The sequence below is a fragment of the Galeopterus variegatus genome, unplaced genomic scaffold (genome assembly GCF_000696425.1).
Source record: "Galeopterus variegatus unplaced genomic scaffold, G_variegatus-3.0.2 Scaffold6109, whole genome shotgun sequence".
In the NCBI taxonomy this organism is placed as follows: Eukaryota; Metazoa; Chordata; class Mammalia; order Dermoptera; family Cynocephalidae; genus Galeopterus; species Galeopterus variegatus.
The window spans coordinates 44,686-67,355 of NW_007732220.1; the positions used below are offsets into that span (position 1 = coordinate 44,686).

Consider the following 22,670-nt stretch of genomic DNA (forward strand, 5'->3'; position numbering starts at 1 on the left):
AGCTCATACAGATAGCTCTTCTGTATCTCCCTCCTCAGGTTGACCCTCGTTTGTGCTACCACCTCAAGCCCATTTCTTAATGGAGGCACTCTGCCACACTGTACAATAATGGTTTGCTTCCCTATCTGTTCCTCAACCCACCAACCCTAGGCTCTGAGTCCCACCAAGGCTAGGCCTGGGTCCTATTTATCTCTCTATCCCCGGCACCTCATATAGGACCTGGCCTACTGAAGGAAGAGTCTCAATGAGCATTAATTGAACTAAACCAAACCATGAACAGAATACTATAGGAGCACTTCATTCTGCCTATGAAGAAGGAATAAGCAAGGATCAGGGAAGGTTTCATTGAGCAGGTAACATTACAGATAGGTCTTGAAAAATGAGAAGTTACAAAAAATGAATGACGACGACAAAAGGCTACAAGTAGCCAGGGATTGCTTCACAGAGGTGAGGAAACCTCATCTGATATTATTCAGTGATAATTTTCACATGAATGTTTACTTTGCCAAGACAGGTTTTTGTCTGTTTTATTCAGGAATATATCCCCGGTGACTAGAACAGAGCTTGTTACACAGTAAGCAACTCATTAAGTATTTGTTCAATCATTTGGACACTTATGGTGAATATGTATGGATAAAAAACAAGTAATGCAATGTAATAAAGCATAATATAATACAATCCTGCTATGTGATAACTCTAGGTCACTGGAGTGGGAGTTCCACCAGAGCAGTGACCAGGTCTATCTTGATCCCCCTTGTATCCCTTACTACAGTGCCAGGCAATATTTGTTCTCAATAAGTATTTGTGGAAAAAAATAATTAATAATTAAAATCTGCAATACCATTATATCCTAAAGCTATAAATGCAGAGTGCCAGAGAGGAAACACCATGGGTTTTGAGGTTAAAAAACGATTTAAAAAACCCCAAAGAGGGCCGGCCGGTGGCTCACTCGGGAGAGTGCGGTGCTGATAATACCAAGGCCACGGGTTCGGATCCTATATAGGGATGGCCGGTTGCTCACTGGGTGAGCGTGGTGCTGACAGCACCAAGTCAAGGGTTAAGATCCCCTTACAGGTCACGAAAAAAAAAAAAAAAAAACAAAGAACTTGGCTTCAAACCGGCTTCTGATACAAGTTATCTGGCCTTGAGTAAGTTCTTTAGTTTCCTCATCTGACAGGGCTGTTATGGAACTAAATGAGACAGGATGGACATAAATGCACACAGAACACTGCCCGGCAGAGAGTAGCCACTCAACAAACGTGAGTTTTCTATAACACGAAAACAGTACTAACAGCTGAGATGACAACTGAGAGAATAATTAGCAAGTACCCTAACAGGGCTATAAAAAGATGAAGGACCAACTCCTCCCGGTCCCTTCAGAAACTCCACACCTTGCGCAGGTGAGACTCTTAACTCAGGCAAACTAAGTTTCCAGTCGCACCTGCCTCCGGCGTCGCTTCCGCCTCCGAACGGTCCGCGGAGGCGACGCCCCGGTCAGGCGGGCTGCGCGCCTGCGAGTCTCTCGGGGATCTCGAAGCTGCTCCACGGTGGCGCTTGCCACTACCTTCCCCACTCCTTAGTAACCGCGACGCGGCGGAGGGCAGTGTAAGAGGCAACCGGCGGCCGGAGCTTCTAACTACAAGTCCCGGCCACTTCCGCTGACAACCACACGTCAGCATGCTTCGAACTACGGATCCCGATGGACTCCACGCGGCGCGTCACGCCGCCAGGTTCAGCCAATCGGTTTCGGACAAGTCGGAGGGGAGGGAGACGCAGAGGCAGACAAGATGGCGGCGGCGGGTGCACAGGGTGCGAGAAGTGGTGGCGGCGGAGGCAGTAGTGGGGCTGGCGGTGGCACCAGCTGCGGGACAGGCAGTAGCCGCAGCGGCTTATTGGATAAGGTGAGGAGCCGGTTTCGGAGAGTAGTCGAGCACTAGAGAGACCCTTGGAGGCGGCGAGCCTATCTTCCCATCCCCGTCCCCATTATTTTCTGTGGCCTCTTAAAGGGAGCTCTTGTCTGGCCACCGTGGGAACCCTACGCACGTTTATGACCCGCCTTCACTGCACTTCAAACCCGGTCCCTCCTCTCTTTGGTCTTTTTTCTCGGAAGTGTTCCTGGTCCTTAATGCTGGCCACCACAGTTTCTTCGGGTAATTTGATTATTCCCACATTTCACTGAGGCCATCACTTTTCCTCTGTAGTGCTGGGGTCCACTGTTGAAAGGGTCCATTTCGCTGACGGGGAAAGCTGAAGCCCGGAGGAATTAAAGAACCTACTCGAAGTCAGTGTCCCCCAAACTCCCCACCGCTATCACTTTTTCCTGCTGCTGCATATTCCTTGCCCTTTTGCTTACTGAAGCTGGTAGGCATTTTATGACGATTCGCCGAATGCTGAAAATATTATTTGAATATTGACTTCCTCTACTGGGCTGCCTGTAAGATTTTTCTTTTTTCCTTATGCCTTCCCCCCCATCTTCTTTTCCCCCCGCTTGCCACCAAGTGTGCTGCTGCGTGCTCACGCTTGCCTCTTTCCCCCTCCGTACATCTCCCCCTTTGTTTTGAAGTGCAGGCCTAGCAACAAGGGCTTAAAAGAAAAAACGGAAAACTATGTTTCTGGGTTGGCCCTTCTTGTCCTTTGCACAGGGTCTTGGAAGAAACAGTTGTATGGAGATCTGGATCCTAGTGTTGGTTTTGGTGCCTCTGGTTAGTTGTGTGACCTTGAAATATGCTTGTTCTCTCTATATCTGTTTTCTTATCTGCAAAATGAGGGATTTAGCCTTAAAGTACCCTAAGGTCCCTTTCAGTTCTTTCATCGAAGGACCCTGAGCTAGTTTGATGAGAAATGTTAAGTCATGGTGTCTTTCATATAATAAGCAGTTGGGATATTTCACTTCAGTTGAAAACAGCTTTCAGACGTTTCTGTGCCTAACACAAGGTAGGTGCTTAGGAAATGAATACATGATTATATTCAAGGGTTCAGATCTAGATCGTTTTTGTTTGTTCTGGCGGCTGGCTGGTATGCAGAGCCCGATCTTTTTGCTTGTCTTTTTGAGTGTCATTGGTTTTGAATTACATGGTTCTCACACTCTTAGCCCTTCTTAAGAAACAGGAACACGTTCTGCAGGTTGAGTTTGTAATTGTCTGAAGACATGAGAATATTGGGAATTGAAGTTCATTTTCGTACACAAATCTTGCCTTCCTCCTGGTTGAGCACCTCACAGCCTGTGCTTATCCTGTCCCACTGAATGCTCTTGCTCCTCCCTCCACTTGGATCTTCACCAGCAAACATTAAGCAGGTCATTCTGCTAAGGCAGTGATTATTGAATAGTATATGGCATCATTGTGTTACGGACAGAACCTGGATTTAGGCATCATACGATTTTGGCTTTCAAGTGTCTTTGCTACTTGCAAACAGTATGAAGACTGGCAAGTCCGTTGATCTCACTAAACTTCCCTTTCCTCATCTGAAATATTAGGGTCTCTGGCATTAGGGTTTGGGGGACAATCAGATAAGACAACATACATTAACAGTCTCTATAACCCTAGTGTCCAATGCAAACGTGTGATGGTGAAGGAATAAATCAAGGATCCTGTCAGTACTCACAATAGCTGAACATAGGAGGTGGGGTATCAAAATATTAAATATATTTAAGTACTGTATGGTATATTTAAATGTGTACGTTTTACAGAAGTTTGAATGAGAGAGAGAATGATCCCTGAAAGTAATTGATAAGAGTGAGAGCCCCAAGGGAAAGCCTCATGTCTGTTAGTGGAGCTGGGACCTTATTTTGGGAAGGAGAGAGGGGAAAGGAATACCAGGCAAGAAAGTCTTCTTAAGCATAGGTACACAGAATGTGGTGGTGCCTGCAGTTTCCTTGGTAGTGAGTTGACTGGAAGGTTCTCTAAGGGAACTGTAGTGACTAGGTAGATCCAGTTTGTGGATGGCATGGATTGCTCACAGTAGGAGTAGGAGGCTGTTGAAGGTTTTTAAGACAGTGTAAAGTGGTTTTAGGAAAATTATTCAGATAGTTTGGAGAAGTAGAAATTAGAAGCCTTCTAATAAGGCCATATACCATGCTAGTATATAGTATTTAATGAAAAGAAAGACGCGTTTGAATTCTAGTGCAACATGTTAAAAGTTGCATGACCTTGGATAAGTTACGTGATATGATTGAACTTAAATGTTCTTATGTAAACATTGTGAACACTCATGCATATTATAGGCTTGTTGTAAGGATTAAATTGTGTAATATCGGTAAGTATTCTTTGTAAAAAGCTATACGAGTATAAGAACAGAATGACAAGGTGATGAGAACCCTGATTTGAATAGCAGAAATAGGTAAAAGGCCTTATCAAGGAGGGAAGATTTAACCAAGAAGTGAGGGACAGAAGAGAGAGAAAATAGAGCTGTTTAAATGCCTATTCTTGGAAAAGTTCATTTCAGCTTTACATTGAGCTATTCCCCTCTGAATTCCTGTAGCACTAACTGCACATGGGAATTAAGCTTTCACTTAATATGACATGCTGTCTTGTATTGTTCCACCAATTTGTATTTGTCCACTTTCCCATGAGGTCTTCTCTATAGTGATTGACACAGAATAGTACTTGTAGCATTGAATTTATCAGAGAAAAGACTTCAGATCTGCCACCTCAGTCTTCAGAAACAGCTTTAGAGGATGGTACCTTTGATTGTCTGAAAACCGAGGGTACTGTGGGAGAAAACATGGGGAAAAAATGTTATTCTCTGTGGAGCAGCATCTGAATGAATAGAGAGCTTTTGCTCTGAGGAAATGAGGGGCTGCTACGTTTAATAACGACTTCAGTAGTTGAATTTGTCTTGATTTTTTTTTTTGGAGGGTTTTAATTTTATTTCTGCAGCTGTAGTTTCACTTGCCATAAAGAAATGTAATACAGAGATGCAGTATATGGAAATATGCCTCTAGCTTTTTCTAAGCAGATGTGAATTTCTGTTCCTATGAAACTGACTTTTAGAACACAGCAATTCTTGTTTCCTGATCTTAAAAATAAGTATGCAATATAATCTTACAGTCTTCATCACAGAATGACTTGACTTAGATTATTGCAGTAAATTATTTTGCCCAAAATACATGAAGGCAGTTTGTTCTACACGGTGGCTATAAAGAAAAGCTGCTTGCTTAATTTGTTTTGGCTATTGAAATTGATATGTGGTGTTAAACCATGCTTTCCAGAAGCTATATCTAGACCCTTTTAACCTCATATTTGTATTTCTGTCTCTTGGCTGGGCTGTCAGCCTGACCTTAAAGCATAGCTTTTATATCTTAGTTGAGAACACAAGCTCTGTAGCTATCTGTCTGGCTTTGAATTCTGTCTCTGCCACTTACCAGATGCGTGCTCTTGGGCCAGTTAATAAATCTCTTTGTGTTTCAGTTTTCTTATCTATAAAATGTAGATAGTAATAGTATTTACGAGCTATCTGTCTGGCTTTGAATTCTGTCTCTGCCACTTACCAGATGCGTGCTCTTGGGCCAGCTAATAAATCTCTTTGTGTTTCAGTTTTCTTATCTATAAAATGTAGATAGTAATAGTATTTACCTTCAAAGGTGGTGCCTGACACATAGAAAGCACTTGACAAAATATGAATATAGCTACTTATAGCTGGTTATTCTGGGTTTCAGCTTCCTTAGATAAATGTTTTTCAAAACGTGATGAGAACACAGTCTACATCAGTATCCCTTGGGTATTAGTTAAAAATAACAGATTTCTGGATCTCCTCCCAGACCTGAATCAGATTCTCTGGAGGCGGGACCTGGACATCTGCATTTTTCTACACATCTCTATTTATTAACTCTGCATCTTAACAGTTCCCTCCAGGTTGCGAATTACTGTCTTAAATGACTTTTTAAGTTCTTTTGGTTCTGACCTTTTAAGGTGTATGTGTGTGTGTGTGTGTGTTTTAACTATTCTGCTTTTTCAGTAATGATTTCACTAAAATGTTTATAAGGAAGAGACCTTGAAACTCATCTGTTCCAGCTTCCTTATTTTATAGACATGGGCACAGGTGGAGAGGAGAAGATGAAACAACTTGTTCAAAGCCCCACAATGAATTAGTAACATTTCTAGAACCTGGCTTCCCCAGTACTAAATCCATTGCTCTTGCCTTCATCAGTACATAGCCTCCTGTACTGCAGCGGACCTTGTGCTAGCTAATGTAGTAGTGGGAAGAGCTTCTGTTTTGAGGTTGAAGGCCTAGGCTGTAACGTTGGCTTTATCACACACGAATCATGTGTCCTTAGAAAAGTCATGTCTCCTCTTTTACTCTACTAGATGGTATCTTAGCTTGCTAAACTTATGGATGGTATACTTGTGCCCCATGACCTAGCTCTGGGCAAAGAAAATGAACAGTTTTGTGACATTACTGTAATTGTGTGTGTTTATGTTTAAAGAAAAAGAGTGCTGGCTTTTTACACAGTTCTGAAAACTGAACTCTAATAGCATCTCAACTCGTTATTTTTTATTTCATTAAAATTAAAAACTTGTGTGTGTCAAGAATGCTATCAGAAAAGTGAAAAGATAAACAACAGAATGGGAGAAAATATTTGCAAATCATATATCTGAAAAGGGCCTAGTATCTAGACTATATAAAAAATCTTACAAGTCAAAAAAACTAATAAACCAGTTTTTAAAGGGGCAAAGGATATAGATGTTTCTACATAGAAGATATGAAGGTAGCCAGTAATCACATAAAAAAATGCTTGGCATCATTAGTCATTAGAGAAATGCAAATCAAAACCACAATCACATACACTAAGATTGCTAAAAAGCAGAAAATAACCAGTGTTGGTTGGGATGTGGAGTTATCAGAGCCTTTATACATTGCTAGCAGGAATATAAAATGGTGCAGCCACTGTTAAAAACAGTTTGACAGTTCCTCAGAAGGTACAACATAGAATTACCATATGACCCAGCAATTTCACTGCTAGGTATGTAGCCAAGAAAATTGAAAATGTATATCCACACAGAAACTTGCACACAAATTTTTATAGCACAAATATAATAGCCAAAAGGTGGAAAAAATCAAAATGTCAGCTGATGAATGGATAAATAAAATGTGGTATATCCATACAATGGAATATAATTGAGCCATAAAAAGCAGTGAAGTTTTTTTTTTTTTTTTTTTTTTTTTTTTTTTTTAAAAGACTTTATTTCACAAATAATTCAAATCATATTGTGGGTTTGACTCTCCAGGTTCTTTGTTTTGTTTGTTATCAAAATGGGATTAACTTGACAGTGTAAATGAGCTGTTTAGCTAGAAAGCCCATTAATTTCCTTTTGGTTCAATTTGTATTTTTAAAATAAGGTGTCATGTTTGATTTGTAGGCTGACTTTTTACAACCCCAAATTATCTACGTATTTATTTACTTATCCTTTATCTGTCTTCCATACATGAATATAAGATATTTGAGGGCAGAATTTGTCTTATTTTTGGCTATATCCTTAGTGGCTAGAACAGTGCTTGGCACATAGTAAGTAGACACTCAAATATTAGTTGAAAGGAAATAAAGAAGTTTAATTGCCAAAAAGTTGTTTAAAGAAATTAAAAAAAAAAAAAAGATTGTCCAGCATTGGAATGAATTGTTATTGAGAGGCTTGGCAATTTGGAGTTGGTTTTTCATGTATACAAAATGGATGATGTTCCCATCTATTCATAAATAAATTATAACCTTTGTGGTTAATGAAATTCATTGGAAATGTTCTTTCCACTTACTGAGGATTGATTGCTTCTGGGGCCAGGCAGTAGACCTAGAGCTGAGGTTACTTCAACTCATGCTATAATGGCTGCTTCTGCATTTATCCCTGAAAATTGCTAAGAAATTATCCTCTGAATTGTGGGGATAAGTTCCTTTTCTGTGATGCGCTGCAGGCAGTGTGGGGCAGCTGGGTCTCTGTGAGAATATGATTTTTCTTTTTTGGAATGACCCCAAATTTTTAAGTGGCATTATTCTGACTTTATTTCACAAATAATTCAAATCATATTGTGGGTTTGACTCTCCAGGTTCTTTGTTTTGTTTGTTATCAAAATGGGATTAACTTGACAGTGTAAATGAGCTGTTTAGCTAGAAAGCCCATTAATTTCCTTTTGGTTCAATTTGTATTTTTAAAATAAGGTGTCATGTTTGATTTGTAGGCTGACTTTTTACAACCCCAAATTATCTACGTATTTATTTACTTATCCTTTATCTGTCTTCCATACATGAATATAAGATATTTGAGGGCAGAATTTGTCTTATTTTTGGCTATATCCTTAGTGGCTAGAACAGTGCTTGGCACATAGTAAGTAAACACTCAAATATTAGTTGAAAGGAAATAAAGAAGTTTAATTGCCAAAAAGTTGTTTAAAGAAATTAAAAAAAAAAAAAAGATTGTCCAGCATTGGAATGAATTGTTATTGAGAGGCTTGGCAATTTGGAGTTGGTTTTTCATGTATACAAAATGGATGATGTTCCCATCTATTCATAAATAAATTATAACCTTTGTGGTTAATGAAATTCATTGGAAATGTTCTTTCCACTTACTGAGGATTGATTGCTTCTGGGGCCGGGCAGTAGACCTAGAGCTGAGGTTACTTCAACTCATGCTATAATGGCTGCTTCTGCATTTATCCCTGAAAATTGCTAAGAAATTATCCTCTGAATTGTGGGGATAAGTTCCTTTTCTGTGATGCGCTGCAGGCAGTGTGGGGCAGCTGGGTCTCTGTGAGAATATGATTTTTCTTTTTTGGAATGACCCCAAATTTTTAAGTGGCATTATTCTGACTTTATTTCACAAATAATTCAAATCATATTGTGGGTTTGACTCTCCAGGTTCTTTGTTTTGTTTGTTATCAAAATGGGATTAACTTGACAGTGTAAATGAGCTGTTTAGCTAGAAAGCCCATTAATTTCCTTTTGGTTCAATTTGTATTTTTAAAATAAGGTGTCATGTTTGATTTGTAGGCTGCCAGGCTGTGAGACTCAATATTGCAGCATGCTGTCATGAATTATTTTCTTGAAGAAATTTTTTTATAAGGCACCTAAGGGAAAAAACTTGATTGTCTTTTAATCACTTTAAGTATGACTATTTTAGTTTGTTTTTTCTCCCAACAAACCTCACAGAACAGTTTTTCTTTTTTTGTGTAACAGTATGTAGAATTACAGTAAAAAAAAAAAGATCAAATTCAATGAATTATATTTCTACAGTCTTTTAAAATCTTTTCAGTTCAGAACAGTTTTTCTTTTTTTGTGTAATAGTATGTAGAATTACAGTAAAAAAAAAAAAGATCAAATTCAATGAATTATATTTCTACAGTCTTTTAAAATCTTTTCAGTTATTTTTTGTCTCATCTCCTTATTCCTTGTATACAGTATCTTTGAACTTATGCTCAGTCAGAAAGATAAATATTACATCCTCTGTCTTTCAGTAAAATAATCCATTCTAAAGCCATATGGATTTTGGATTGCCTGCTGGTTTGTGATTCTTATGATATATAGTATTTGTTTACTTGATCAGATTATTTGTAGTACCCTGTTTCACTTAAGCTTTGTTCACTAAATCACTTGCATTTGAGAAAAATTTTTTTACTATGTAATACATTCACATGGTTAAAAGTTTTAAGAGGCACATATTGAGAAGTCTCACCCCTATCCATATTTCCCTACCTTCACAGGTATCTGGGTATACCATAGTCTGTTTAGCCAGTCTCCTATAGACGAGCACTTGAGTCACTTCCCATTTTTTTTACTGTCATAAACAATGCTGCAGTGGTAGCCTTGTATATGATTTTATATGTATGCAGTTATAGAAAAATTCACAGGAGTAGGGAGTTGAATCTAGGGTGCTAAGTTGACGTTCGTAGGTGTTGTAACGTTTTGAACCTCTACCAACAGAGTGTGAATCACTTGCTTCTGAATTGCAGTGTTTGGGAAAACTTTCTAAACCTCTATACATGAGGGAAATTAAAGCAGAATTTGTCCAAAGTCACATAACTAACTGATGGTGGGACTGGGTATGGGACTTGGTTTCTAATTGAAAATTTAGAGTCTTTTCCAACACACCGTACTGGATTTGCTGTCATGTTCTAGTTAAGACATGCTGTCATGTTCTAGTTAAGACATGCTGGTAAAATATAAAATTTGTTAGCTGACAAAGATGGATTAAAGGAGGACCTTCCAATTTTGTGAGTGTCTGTAAATTGATATATCTATATATTCTGAGTTTTGTGGTCACAGAATGAAAGGATGAACCAATGGAGTTCTTTTCTTTTTAATTTTTATTTTCAGAAAGATGACCTGTAAGGAGATCTTAACCGTTGACTTGGTGTTGTCAGCACCATGCTCTCCCAAGTGAGCTAACCGGCCTTCTCTATATAGTGATCCAAACCCATGGCCTTGGTGTTATCAGTACCACACTCTCCCAAGTGAGCCACGGGCCGGCCCTTAAATGGAGTTCTTTTCTACACTCACATTTAGGCAAAATGGAAATAGGATAAGTAAATTCATGCTTATGGTCTCTGCAGCCCATGTAAGTGTTCTGATTCTGGGCTTGCAGATTTTGACTTGTCAACATGGAGAGTGGTAACATCATGATTCTAGTACCACCTGATTCTAGTGACCTTCAGCCTCATTTTTAATCATTTTGTCTTTTAGCTGTCCAACATCAGAAGACAAAGAGTAAAGTTAGGTATATTTGAGAATGCTCTTAAGAAAGTAGATGTAAGATGCCAAGTGTCTTGATGTACAGCTTTTCTATTTGTTTTACAGTGGAAGATTGATGATAAGCCTGTAAAAATCGACAAGTGGGATGGATCAGCTGTGAAAAATTCTTTGGATGATTCTGCCAAAAAGGTACGTTCTTGAGGAGGGGTCCGTTAGCATGTATACAGCTAGCTGGTGGCCAATCTCCTGCAGGATCTTTTTCTTTTGTATCTTGGAGTGATTTTAGTTTTCAGTGTTAGAAATTGAGCCAGAAAGCAGTTTCTAAAATCCTACATAATAAGTAGGGGGAAATGTGTTAAAATATAAATGTTAGCTATTTCAAGAAAGCTGGTTAATTTATTGTTTTTTAAATTAATTAGCTTAGAGCACAGAAGGTTGAGAGAAGATAGGGCATTCATTCATAATTAGTCATCTCTCCATTTGTAAGGGGAAAAGAAAACTTTAGCTAGACCCTATGGGAAAAGTTGAAGATTTAAAAAATATTTTTATATGAGGAGTTGAAGAACTTTTTCTCTGGGATCCTTTATAAATGGCTTGAGTCATATTTGCTTCAAATGGTAAAATCCCTATTGGAGAGAACTACTTGGTAATTCATATACATAATTTTTACAATGGAAAGCAAGAATAAAAGCAGGCACTGAGAAAGAAGCATTCCTGTTAGCTTGATTCCTTGTTCTTCTTACTAGGTACTTCTGGAAAAATACAAGTACGTGGAGAATTTTGGTCTAATTGATGGTCGCCTCACCATCTGTACAATCTCTTGTTTCTTTGCCATCGTGGCTTTGATTTGGGATTATATGCATCCGTTTCCAGAGTCCAAGCCTGTTTTGGCTTTGTGCGTCATATCATATCCTTTACTTATGCTCAGGTTTGTTTTCTAGTGACAATTTTCTTATTTCTCTACTGATATTCCTCCCTGCTAAAATCAAATTTTCATCTTAGGGCCTGCTGATGTTGGATTTATGCTCAGGTTTGTTTTCTAGTGACAATTTTCTTATATCTCTACTGATATTCCTCCCTGCTAAAATCAAATTTTCATCTTAGGGCCTGCTGATGTTGGAATTTAACATTATGAGCTGTGAGTATCCTTAAATTTGTGTAGTAACTTATCATTGACATTTTAGGTAATATGGTTATTTTATCTGTAATTCACTTTAGTTATTAGCATTAAGTTTATTATAATCCTACTCTGGGCACTTCATAGCAAAACACAGTAATAGTGAGACCAGCTCTACTCATTTCTTTTTCAAAGATGACCTGTAAGGGGATCTTAACCCTTGACTTGGTGTTGTCAGCACCACGCTCTCTCAAGTGAGCTAACTGGCCATCCCTATATGGGATCCGAACCCATGGCCTTGGTGTTATCAACACCACACTCTCCCGAGTGAGCCATGGGCCAGCCCCAGCTCTACTCATTTCTAGCCCAAGATTTTTCCCAGTAGACCAGACTGCTTCAGGCCAGTCATTCCACGATATTAGGAAAGGATCAGATTGTGGAGGCTGAGATCTGTGTTAGGTTTCCTTGAAGCTAATGGGTAGGACTGGAGGTAGTGTGCATGAGGTATAGGCGAAGCTTGTATTACAGTTAAATTCAGAACCTATTGTGAAGCTTAAGGATGTGGGTTTGAAATCCAAGGTATTTGTGATCATGTACTAATAAGAACTGACTTTTTTGAGACTGAATGCTGCTCATTTATAAACATGGGTGATACTCAGAATTATTATAAAAATTAAATGAGAGAGTTTGTAATGCATTTGATATGTAACAGTGTCCTTTCCTTTCTCTTTTTCCTGATAAATATGGAGTCACAGTTGTTACCTACCCAGCTTATTTGTTTTTTTTAAGATGACTGGTAAGGGGATCTTAACCCTTGGTTTGGTGTTGTCAGCACCATGCTCAGCCAGTGTGTTAACCGGATCCAAACCTGTGGCCTTGGTGTTATGAGCACCGCACTCTCCCGAATGAGCCACGGGCCGGCCCTATACCCAGCTGATTTTTCAAGAAGTTGAACATAAAGAACTTTTATTATACTACAGTATATTACTACTATTACATAATTTATACATGTACATAGTAACAGATTTTCTGTGGTCTTTCCCTCTCCCTTCCATCAATCTGTACATAGTGCTCTGTACTTTATTTTATTTTACTTTATTTTTTTTTTGTCTTTTTGTTTTTTTTGGTGACCGGCAACGGATCGCAACCCTCAGTGTCGCGCCCGTACCGGACCAGGACCGGCAACGGGATCGCAACCCTCTGTGTTGCCCCCGCACCTCGCTAGCCAGTCATTCCACGATATTAGGAAAGGATCAGATTGTGGAGGCTGAGATCTGTGTTAGGTTTCCTTGAAGATAATGGGTAGGACTGGAGGTAGTGTGCATGAGGTATAGGCGAAGCTTGTATTACAGTTAAATTCAGAACCTATTGTGAAGCTTAAGGATGTGGGTTTGAAATCCAAGGTATTTGTGATCATGTACTAATAAGAACTGACTTTTTTGAGACTGAATGCTGCTCATTTATAAACATGGGTGATACTCAGAATTATTATAAAAATTAAATGAGAGAGTGAGTTTCAAAGAGGTTTGAACAATGACAGTAAAATTATTATAGATATATGGCCTCCCAAGAGAACTCCCTTGATGGTATTTCATTTGTTTGATTATATTTATTTAAAAACAAGATCGTCTCTCTTTTTTTTTTTTTTTTTTTTTTTTTTTTTTTTGTGGCAGCTGGCTGGTACGGGGATCTGAACCCTTGACCTTGGTGTTTTAAGCACCATGCTGTAACCAAGTGAGCTATCTAGCTAGCCCTAGATCTTCTTATTTTTATAATCATGTCAGTTTTGTATATAATAGTAGTGACTACCATTATAAACGTCTTCTGTGTCCTAGACACAGATTATATATATATATCTCCCATCTCTAAACCTCATGACAATACTGAAAATTTAGTATTATCCCCATTTTAGAGTTGAGGATATTAGGACTTGGGGAAGAAAGGAATTTGTCATGGTTACACTGGTTAAAGGCCAAGATTCAAATCTAGGACTTGCTAGCTCCAAGGTCCATATGCTTTGCAGTATACTTTCCTGCTTCTCCAGTTCATAATATTAAAATGACACAATGTACACAATGTATGCCAATTCCTGGTGCACAGTAAGTGCCTAAATGTGGCAGTTAATACGGTCAAAAACCGAATACAGTATAATAAGTCAATACATATATAGGAAGTAATTGATCTTACAGTAAACTAATTTAAAGTCACTTTTCTTCTGTTCTAATGACCCCTGAACATGGTCAAGTCCACTGTGATTATTAGCTGTGCTCTTAATAGAGAATCACAATTATAACAATGTCTTGACAAACAGGATCTTGTACATGTTGTCCTTACGTGTAAAAAAAAAATGAGAGCTGGCTTATGCCCTGTACCTTTTTCTTTTCTTCCTTTTTGAGATGTTTGGAAAATTAACCAGAGAAAGCCTTACTTCTTTTGGTACATAAACATAAGGGTGAAAATGAAATAGCTAAATTTCTGGTGTTTTTGCAGCAAGACAAAACTGTCCTCTTTAGGACCATCATTATGAAAAGTGTTTATAGCTCTTGCTTATCGATTTGTGTTACTTCTATTTATTTTATTTGTATGTTTGTGTATTTCCCCCTTAACTGTATTTGAACCTATTTTGTGATGATGGGAATTCTGACCATTTATACCTCATATAAGGAGAAGAGCATCTTTCTTGTGGCCCACAGGAAAGATCCTACAGGGATGGATCCTGATGATATTTGGCAGCTGTCCTCCAGTCTCAAAAGGTATGACTATCCTCACAAATTCTTAAATCCTTGTGTTGGATTTGCCCTGGGGTGTTGTCATTATCGGTAACAGACTTTGCTTGCCTGCTCTATGCAGATCATAGTGCTAGTCAGGTAAAATGAAGAAAGGGGTATGAATGATCTAGGTTTTTCCTAGCACTGCAGTTCTGAGATTATATTATCACAGAAATGTTCTGAGGGTGAACCATGGGGAAAGGTACTTTGAAGAATGATTATTTTTCCTTGTGGCCAATTAAAAGAATTACAGTGCAGAACTATAAAGGCCAAAGGTGTGAGGTCGGTTATCTTTGAAGAGCCCCATTAGCTTGTGTCTTCTATGGTCCTAACTGCATTCCATAAATGCAATCAGGAATCTGGAGCAGTGTGCTGGGCATCTCAGAAAAGCACAATCCAAAGTCTGTTTCTGAGCAGAGGTGAATTTAACTTTGTGCATTTGACACACAAGTTTTTTGTAGGTTTCACAGCTGGGTTCATGTTTCAGCTCAGTCTCTTTCCAGCTGTATGACTTTTGGTAAATCATGTAAACTACCTGAGGTCAAAAATGACTCTTTTAGTAGGGTCAAAGATGACTCCCAGAATTATTGGGAGGATGAGATACCAGTAATGATAATAGCAAAAAAAAAAAAAAAAAAATCTTTTGAGCATTTACTATATATTGGGTATTGTGCTGAATGCATTATCTCATTTTAACCTTAAAACACCCATTTTACAGAGAGGAACACAAGCCCAGAGATTAAATTAATTCTTTGTTGTGCAAATGATTGAAGTTTACCTGGTCTGGTCTGCAACCTTGGCCTCCTAATTTGTCTCTGCCTGCAGCCAAATTATTGTCAGCCATCCACAAAATCCCCTATAACCTAGCCTTCTCTCTGAACATTCCCTTCCCTTTCTTGTTCTAAGTGAAACCTGCCCATACCCCTGAGGACATATTTCCCCTACAGACTGTAGGTGGTGGCTAATGTTTCTCTAGTAGCTTTCATTGCCCTGGTACTAGAGGTACCAGAGGTACTAAAGGTACTAGAGGTAGACCTCTCCTTTGTACCACTTTGCTGCTTCCAATTCATCCTCCTCCCTAAAACCCCCACTTTGAATTGCATGTCATCACATTTTGCCGCTTCTGTTCCTCCTTAAATACAGACCCACTCTTCTTGAAGATAACTCCTGGCTCATTGGCACTTTCTCTGACACATGTCCATTCATAAATCTTGGTGATTTCCATATCCAGATAAATGATTATTCCAGTACCCTGGCCTCTCAGTTTTACTTCCTCTCCAATTATTTTGTTTTCTACCATGTCTTAAATACTTATTTCCATGGACATACCCTAGACTTTGCTATTACTAATAATTAATTACCTTTAAGAATTTCAGTTTTAAGTATCCCACTCTCTGACCATTGCATCCTGTTTTATCTCCTTCTTGTTCTCTTGTCCCAGTAGTTCTTTAGCCCTAATGGAATCTAGAATCCATTGATGCCGCCACCTTTTCATTATCTCTCTTCCCCTTATTATTTTACTTCCTCCTTACCTGGCTTAGATTCCATGGCATTTCTGTAGAGTCCAGTTACTATCTCTCTGTCTGGAGGATCTTTCATACCTTCTCCTCCACTCTCACACTTCCTGTGTCTCCTTGTCCATCTTGATTCTCAGTTTTCTTTTGTTGTTGATAAAATAGAAGCAATCAAAAAGTCTCCCATCATTACTCACCTACTTTCAGTGCTCATCATACTCTGTCTTCTTTCCAAGTACCTGTTCTCCATTGGTTCACTATGTCCCTTCTCACTTACTTGATGATTTCTTCTCAGCTGGATCATTCCTACTGCCATATAAACAGACTGTAATTTTTCTGAGCTAAAAAAAAATTGTTTTCTTTCCCCTTTTGGTCTTCACATTTCTCTGCTCTCCTTTTCCTCTTCTCCCATTATCACTTGGATCTGCTCTTGTTTTCTTCACTTCTCTTTCCTCATCTTACTTGACTTGTCAACAGCACTTAACACATTTGATCACTCTGTCCTTATAATACTTTTTTTGAAAAAAAGTAGGCTTCTAAGATACAACACTGTTCTTACCTTAATGTTTGTTCCTCAGTCTCTTTTTTGATTCTTCATCTCCTCCTTCTCTAAACTTGAAATGCCACCAGGACTTGTTCCTGGAACCTCCTCTCTGCCTATATTCACTTGCTAAGTGAAATCTTATGTAGGCTTTCAAGACATTAGATACCATCTATGTGATGATGATCCTTAAATTTTTATTTTCATTCTAGACCTCTTCTCTGAACTCCCGGTATATCCCAGCTTTCAATTTGACATTGGATTCAAGTAGGCATCTCAAAGTTAATGTGTCCAAAACATAACTTTGCTCTCTCTCATGTAAACCTGCTCTTCCCTCCGTTTTCCCATCTCAGTAAATGGCATTGCCATCCTTATAGAACTCTGGAATCAGTAGATCCTGTTAGCTCTACTGTTTAATGTATTAATCCTGGCCATTTACCATCTCCATTGCTACCATCATCTCTCACTTAGGTTACTGTGATAATGTCCTAGTGGACCTCTGCCGCTGCTCTCCTTGCCCATAGTCTATTCCCAGCAGGCAAAGTAATATTTTTAAAGCATAAGGCATATCAACTCAGTTCTCTGCTCAAAATTCTGTCACTCAGAGAAAAAGCCAAAATCCTAAAGATGACTTTGAAGTTCATACATATCTGTTCTCTGCACTCCACACATATATGCCAACACACCCCTCATCTCCTGTGGCTCTCATCCTCTCCCACTCTGTTCTTTTCACATTGGCCTCCTTTTTGTTCTTCAGGCATTCCAGGCATATTCTTGCCTGGACCTTTGCACTTGCTATTCCCTTTGCCTAGAATGTTCTCTTTCCAGATAGCTTGTTCTCTCACCTTCTTTAGGGCTCTGCTCAAACATCTGTTAAGTGAATCCTTTCCTGCCCAATATATTTAAAAGAACATCTTTTTTTTTTCTCTCTCTCTTCCCTCATACACACTAAAATAAAAGTTACAAAAGGCAGACATTTGTATTGTGTTCACTGCTCTGTATCTGTAGTATATAAAACTGCCTGACACATGATAGGTAGGACTTAATAAATATTTGATTTAATGAATATTTCTAAAATATGTGAGGTCACAACTTATCAGATCATGTTCTGCCGTCAAAGCTATGTAACTGCCAATAAAACTGGGCCCAGAAGTTGAAAAATTACTGCGATGTCAGTTAGTAGCACTTGGTCAGAGCTTGAGAAAATCTTTAGAGGTGTTGAAAACAGTTCAGGGACCTTCACTACTAGCTACTCAAGTTGAAAGTTAATGCTTAGAGCAACAGTTTCTCAAGGAGCTATATTTTTTGAGCACTAGTTAATGGTAGGCACTGTTATTTTAATCATGACAGTAATCCTAAAAGTAGGTCCAAGTTTTCTCATTTTGAACATGCGGAAATAAAGACTCAAGAAACTGCTTTATCTAATGATAGTACTAGCTTGACAATCCACAGCATACGCCCTAGTAAATGGAGACAGAAAGGGGGAGGAGGAATGTCAGCCTACCAGAAGATGATATCATTGAACTCTCTTGAATGGGTGGTAGTAGTAAAAGCCTTCAAGGTACCTTAAGGTGTAGCTAAGGAATCACTGGAGTTGATGTAGTAAAGCAATTTGCATCCCGGGCCTGGAATCAAAGAGTAGACTCTGTAGCTAGACTGATTACAGAGTACAAGGACTAAACAGCATGGAATTGGAGAGCATCCTTGAAAGCAAGGGTTCTTTATTCATAAAAATGTGATTGCCTACCAAGTGCTAAGCTAAGAGTAGAAAACAATGAAGACAAAAATCCTTGCCTTCAAGAATCTCCCAGTCTATACCAAGGCACAGGCAACTAAAGCAATAATAGAAGAATGGGACTACATCAAACAAAAAAGCTTCTGCACAGCAAAAACCGCCATCAACAAAGTGAGGAGACAACCTACAGAATGGGAGGAAGTGTTTGCAAACTGCATAACAGATAAAGGACTAATATCCAGAATATTTAAGGAATTTAAACAACTCAACAGCAAAAAAAAAAAAAAAAAAAAAATTTAAAAATGGGCAAAGGAACCTAATAGAGATTTCTTAAAAGAAGACATACAAAAGGGCAACAGGCACATGAAAAAATGCTCAATACCACTCATCACTGGGGAAATGCAAATTAAAACTACAATGAGTTAACATGTCACTCCAGTTAGAATGGCTGTTATCAGAAAGACAGAAAAGAACAAGTGCTGGTGAAGGTGCAGAGAAGGTAGAACCCTCCTAGATTGTTGGTGGAAATGTAAAATGGTACAGCTGTTGTGGAAAACAGTATGGAGGTTCCTCAGAGAACTAAAAACTGAACTACCTTATGACCCAGCAATTACACTACTGGGTATATACCACGAGGAAATGAAGTCAATATATCAAAGAGACACCTGCACTCCCATGTGCATTGCAACACTATTTACAATAGCCAAGAGATGGGATCAACCTAATGTCCATCAGTGGATGAACGGATTAAAAAAGACTGTGGTATGCATACCCAAGGGACTACTATTCAGCTATTAAAAAAATGAAATCCTGCCATTTGCAGCAACATGGATTGAACTGTAGACCATTATGTTAAGTGAAGTAAGCCAGGAACAGAAGGACAAATACTGCGTAATCTCACTCATATATGGAAGCTAAAAAAATAAAAGTGGTTCTCAGAGAGTAGAATAATGTTTACCAGAGGCTGGGAGTGGGGTGGAGGTAGAAGTGGTGGACTGACAAGTATGAAGCTATGCTAGGTGAATCAATGTATAGTGTATGCGTGTATTGAAACAACACACTGTACCCCATAAATATGGGCCAAGTAAGCCAGGAACAGAAGGACAAATACTGCGTAATCTCACTCATATATGGAAGCTAAAAAAATAAAAGTGGTTCTCATAGCAGTAGAGAGTAGAATAATGTTTACCAGAGGCTGGGAGTGGGGTGGAGGTAGAAGTGGTGGACTGACAAGTATGAAGCTATGCTAAGTGAATCAATGTATAGTGTATGCGTGTATTGAAACAACACACTGTACCCCATAAATATGGGCAAATAAATGTTAAAATTAAAAAACAAAAAAGAATCTTCATGTCTAGAGAAGAACAGAAGTATATGAACATCATTTCAATAGTTAGGCTCCCATGCTGCCAATGAAATTACCTAACATTAGACCTGACACGTAAGAGGTGCTCAGTATTCGAGTTGAATATTGATTGATGGTGCTGTGGAAGACAAAGGAGACACATCTGACCCAGATTGGGAGGGTTTAGGAAGGCTCTCTCAGACAAGTTTATGCCCAAGTATAGTGTCAACAAATGGGAACTAGTCAGATGAGATAGGTGGAAGAATCTACTAGGAAGACCCTTCTAACATGGCAAGTGCTAAGTCCACAGGTGAGAAAAGATGGTTCAAATGGCTTAACAGTCTACAACAAGGTAAAGGAGGCACACCATAATTAAATCGGGAGGCACGTCAACACTTAAGAATCAGAACTAGTATCTTAAAGGCTAGGGGTGCTGGGTTTTTTTTAAAAATGTGTGTTACCTATATTATCAATCCCCAGTTCATCTCTGTTCTTTGGAAACACTTGGTGCTGTATTGTTACTGGTTGAATCTCTGTTTGGTTTTTGATTTGTTGTCTTTGCCCCATTGCTTAGGTTTGATGACAAATACACCCTGAAGTTGACCTTCATCAGTGGGAGAACAAAGCAGCAACGAGAAGCCGAGTTCACCAAGTCCATTGCTAAGTTCTTTGACCACAGTGGGACACTGGTCATGGATGCATATGAGCCTGAAATATCCAAGCTCCATGACAGTCTTGCCACAGAAAGAAAAATAAAATAGCCAATTCTAAAAGCAGCCCTTTTTCTGCTGGATCATGCTGAATTATCGGGTAGGGGGAGGGAAGAAACAGAGAACTTAAAATGGGTAAAGTTAACAAACGTTAAAAATGTCCCTGTTTTGGGCCAGCCCCATGCCTCACTCAGGAGAGTGCGGCGCTGGTAGCGCTGAGGCCGTGAGTTTCGATCCTATATAGGGATGGCCGGTGCGCTCACTGGCTGAGCGTGGTGCAGACGGCACCGAGCCAAGGGTTGTTGCGATCCCTTTACTGGTCAAAAAAAAAAAAGTCTCTGTTTTGTCCTGAAATTTTAGTCCATTCTGGGTATGTAGGATTTTCTAGCACAGATATGAGAAGTTGTAGCTTTGATGTCTAGCTGTAGCCTCATTGGTCTGCTAATTGCATTATTTTGATTTGCTTTTCTGGAAAAGCATTTTTGCTAAAAGCTGTACAGACATTTTTTTTCCTACCTAGTAGTACTTTATATAGTATAGCTTTGTGCCATGCAGCATTTGAAGACTTAGGTTTAAAAAATTATTAACCTGTTGCTGACTTTGTGTTAATTCCTGTTTCAGCAGCTGTTTCCCTGAAGAATTCAGGATGCAACTTCTGTGTGTGACAGTTTTCTTTCACACACCATTTTTGTGGGTGTGTATATGTCTGACTTGGGGAGGATTTAAAAAAAAACACAGCTTTCTAACTTGTTTAAAACACTTTCTGCCTGTTACATTTTGCGCTCTTAAACAATTAAAGAAGCCAGTAGCATTTTTAGTTTTATATTGTGTTTCCCACTAGTATATCCCTGTTGATTTGTTTGTTCCCTTTATTAACCGCCATTTTCTAAAAATTTTTTTCAATAAAAGGAAAGAAGATGTAAAAAAAAAAAAATGGAGTTGTAGTCTTGATGGAAGGAACTAACACTTGCTGTGTGAGCGGTCTTACTACTTATAGGTTCCTTTTGTTTCTAGGCTGTCTTACTGGTCAGAGGCCCCTGAGGAACGCAGCTTTCCAGTGATAACAATAACAATGCTCAGTACTTCCTTTGTGCCAGGAAGTGCTCCATGTACTTTACATGTGTTAATTCACTAAACCCACAACAATCCTAAGAGGTAGGTATTATTATTATCCCCATTTTGCAGATGAGGAACCTGAGACACAAAAGTTGAGTAATTTGTCACACAGCTAGTGATATAATTGGGACTTAAGCCTGAGTAGTCTGACTCCAGAGTTTGTGTTCCCGCAGAAACAAAACAGCAACATCTTTTCCAGAATTTTCCCACTGTGGTCAGAGAACTGGGCACTTGCCTAGGTCCTGTGACTTTTAGAAATATTGTCCCTCCAGCCTTACAAAAATGCAATTCCAGCTGAACCTAGTACCCAAAACTATTCAACTTCTAAGAATTCACCCTTTTCACATTCCCTGTTTGACATGGGAATGTTGCCCTATCTAGCACCACACAGTGGGGGATTGTGGAACAACACTGGACAAGAAGTTGAAGCCTCGGATTCCATATTCATTTCTTTTTTTTTTTTTTTCCTTTTTTGTCTTTTTTTGTGACCGGCAACGGATCGCAACCCTCAGTGTCGCGCCCGTACCAGACCGGGACCGGCAACGGGATCGCAACCCTCGGTGCTGCGCCCGCACCTCGCTCAGCCAGTGAGCGGGAACCGGTCTGTGTGTGGGATCCGAACCCTCGGCGGGAGCGCCGTTGCGCTCCCAAGCGGCGCACTGTAGCAGTGCGCCACCGGGCCGGCCCCCCATATTCATTTCTACAAGCCCTGGGTAAATCACCAAATTCCTCAAGCTTCTAGTTTCCTCTTATTTTTTATTTATTTATTTTTTTGTTTGATAATCAAATTTTGTGAGCTACTGAAAGCTTTTGAAAGTGTAATTGGATAATTGTATGTTTACAATGGAAGAGTTACTGTTAGACACAGAGGCACCAAGTCTTGTGGATGTGGACAGTAACCCTCTCCGTGATGACCCTTTGGGGTTCCTTCACACGAGGTATGCCATTTTCTCTACATATACAAACATATATCTTCACATATGCTTTTTTTAAAACAAAAATTGAATTGTGTTGATATATGTCCTGTAATTTGTTTTTTAAACTTAATATTTCTTAGGTGCTTTTCCTGTAAGTGTATATATAGGTCAAACTCATTTTTTTTTTTTAAAGATGACCGGTAAGGGGATCTTAACCCTTGACTTGGTGTTGTCA

General features: G+C 39.1%; 1 protein-coding gene across 1 annotated transcript; it reads left to right on the plus strand.

Annotated features, from left to right (window-relative positions):
• The first annotated feature begins 1,780 nt into the window (after nt 1-1,780).
• SPCS2 (signal peptidase complex subunit 2 homolog (S. cerevisiae)) lies at nt 1,781-20,468 on the plus strand. The gene is made up of 5 exons (XM_008590450.1): nt 1,781-1,901; nt 10,778-10,861; nt 11,419-11,579; nt 14,408-14,542; nt 20,267-20,468. Exons 1-5 carry the CDS (start codon nt 1,788-1,790, stop codon nt 20,451-20,453), a joined length of 681 nt encoding a protein of 226 aa, XP_008588672.1. The 5' UTR covers nt 1,781-1,787; the 3' UTR covers nt 20,454-20,468.
• The last annotated feature ends 2,202 nt before the right edge of the window (nt 20,469-22,670 follow it).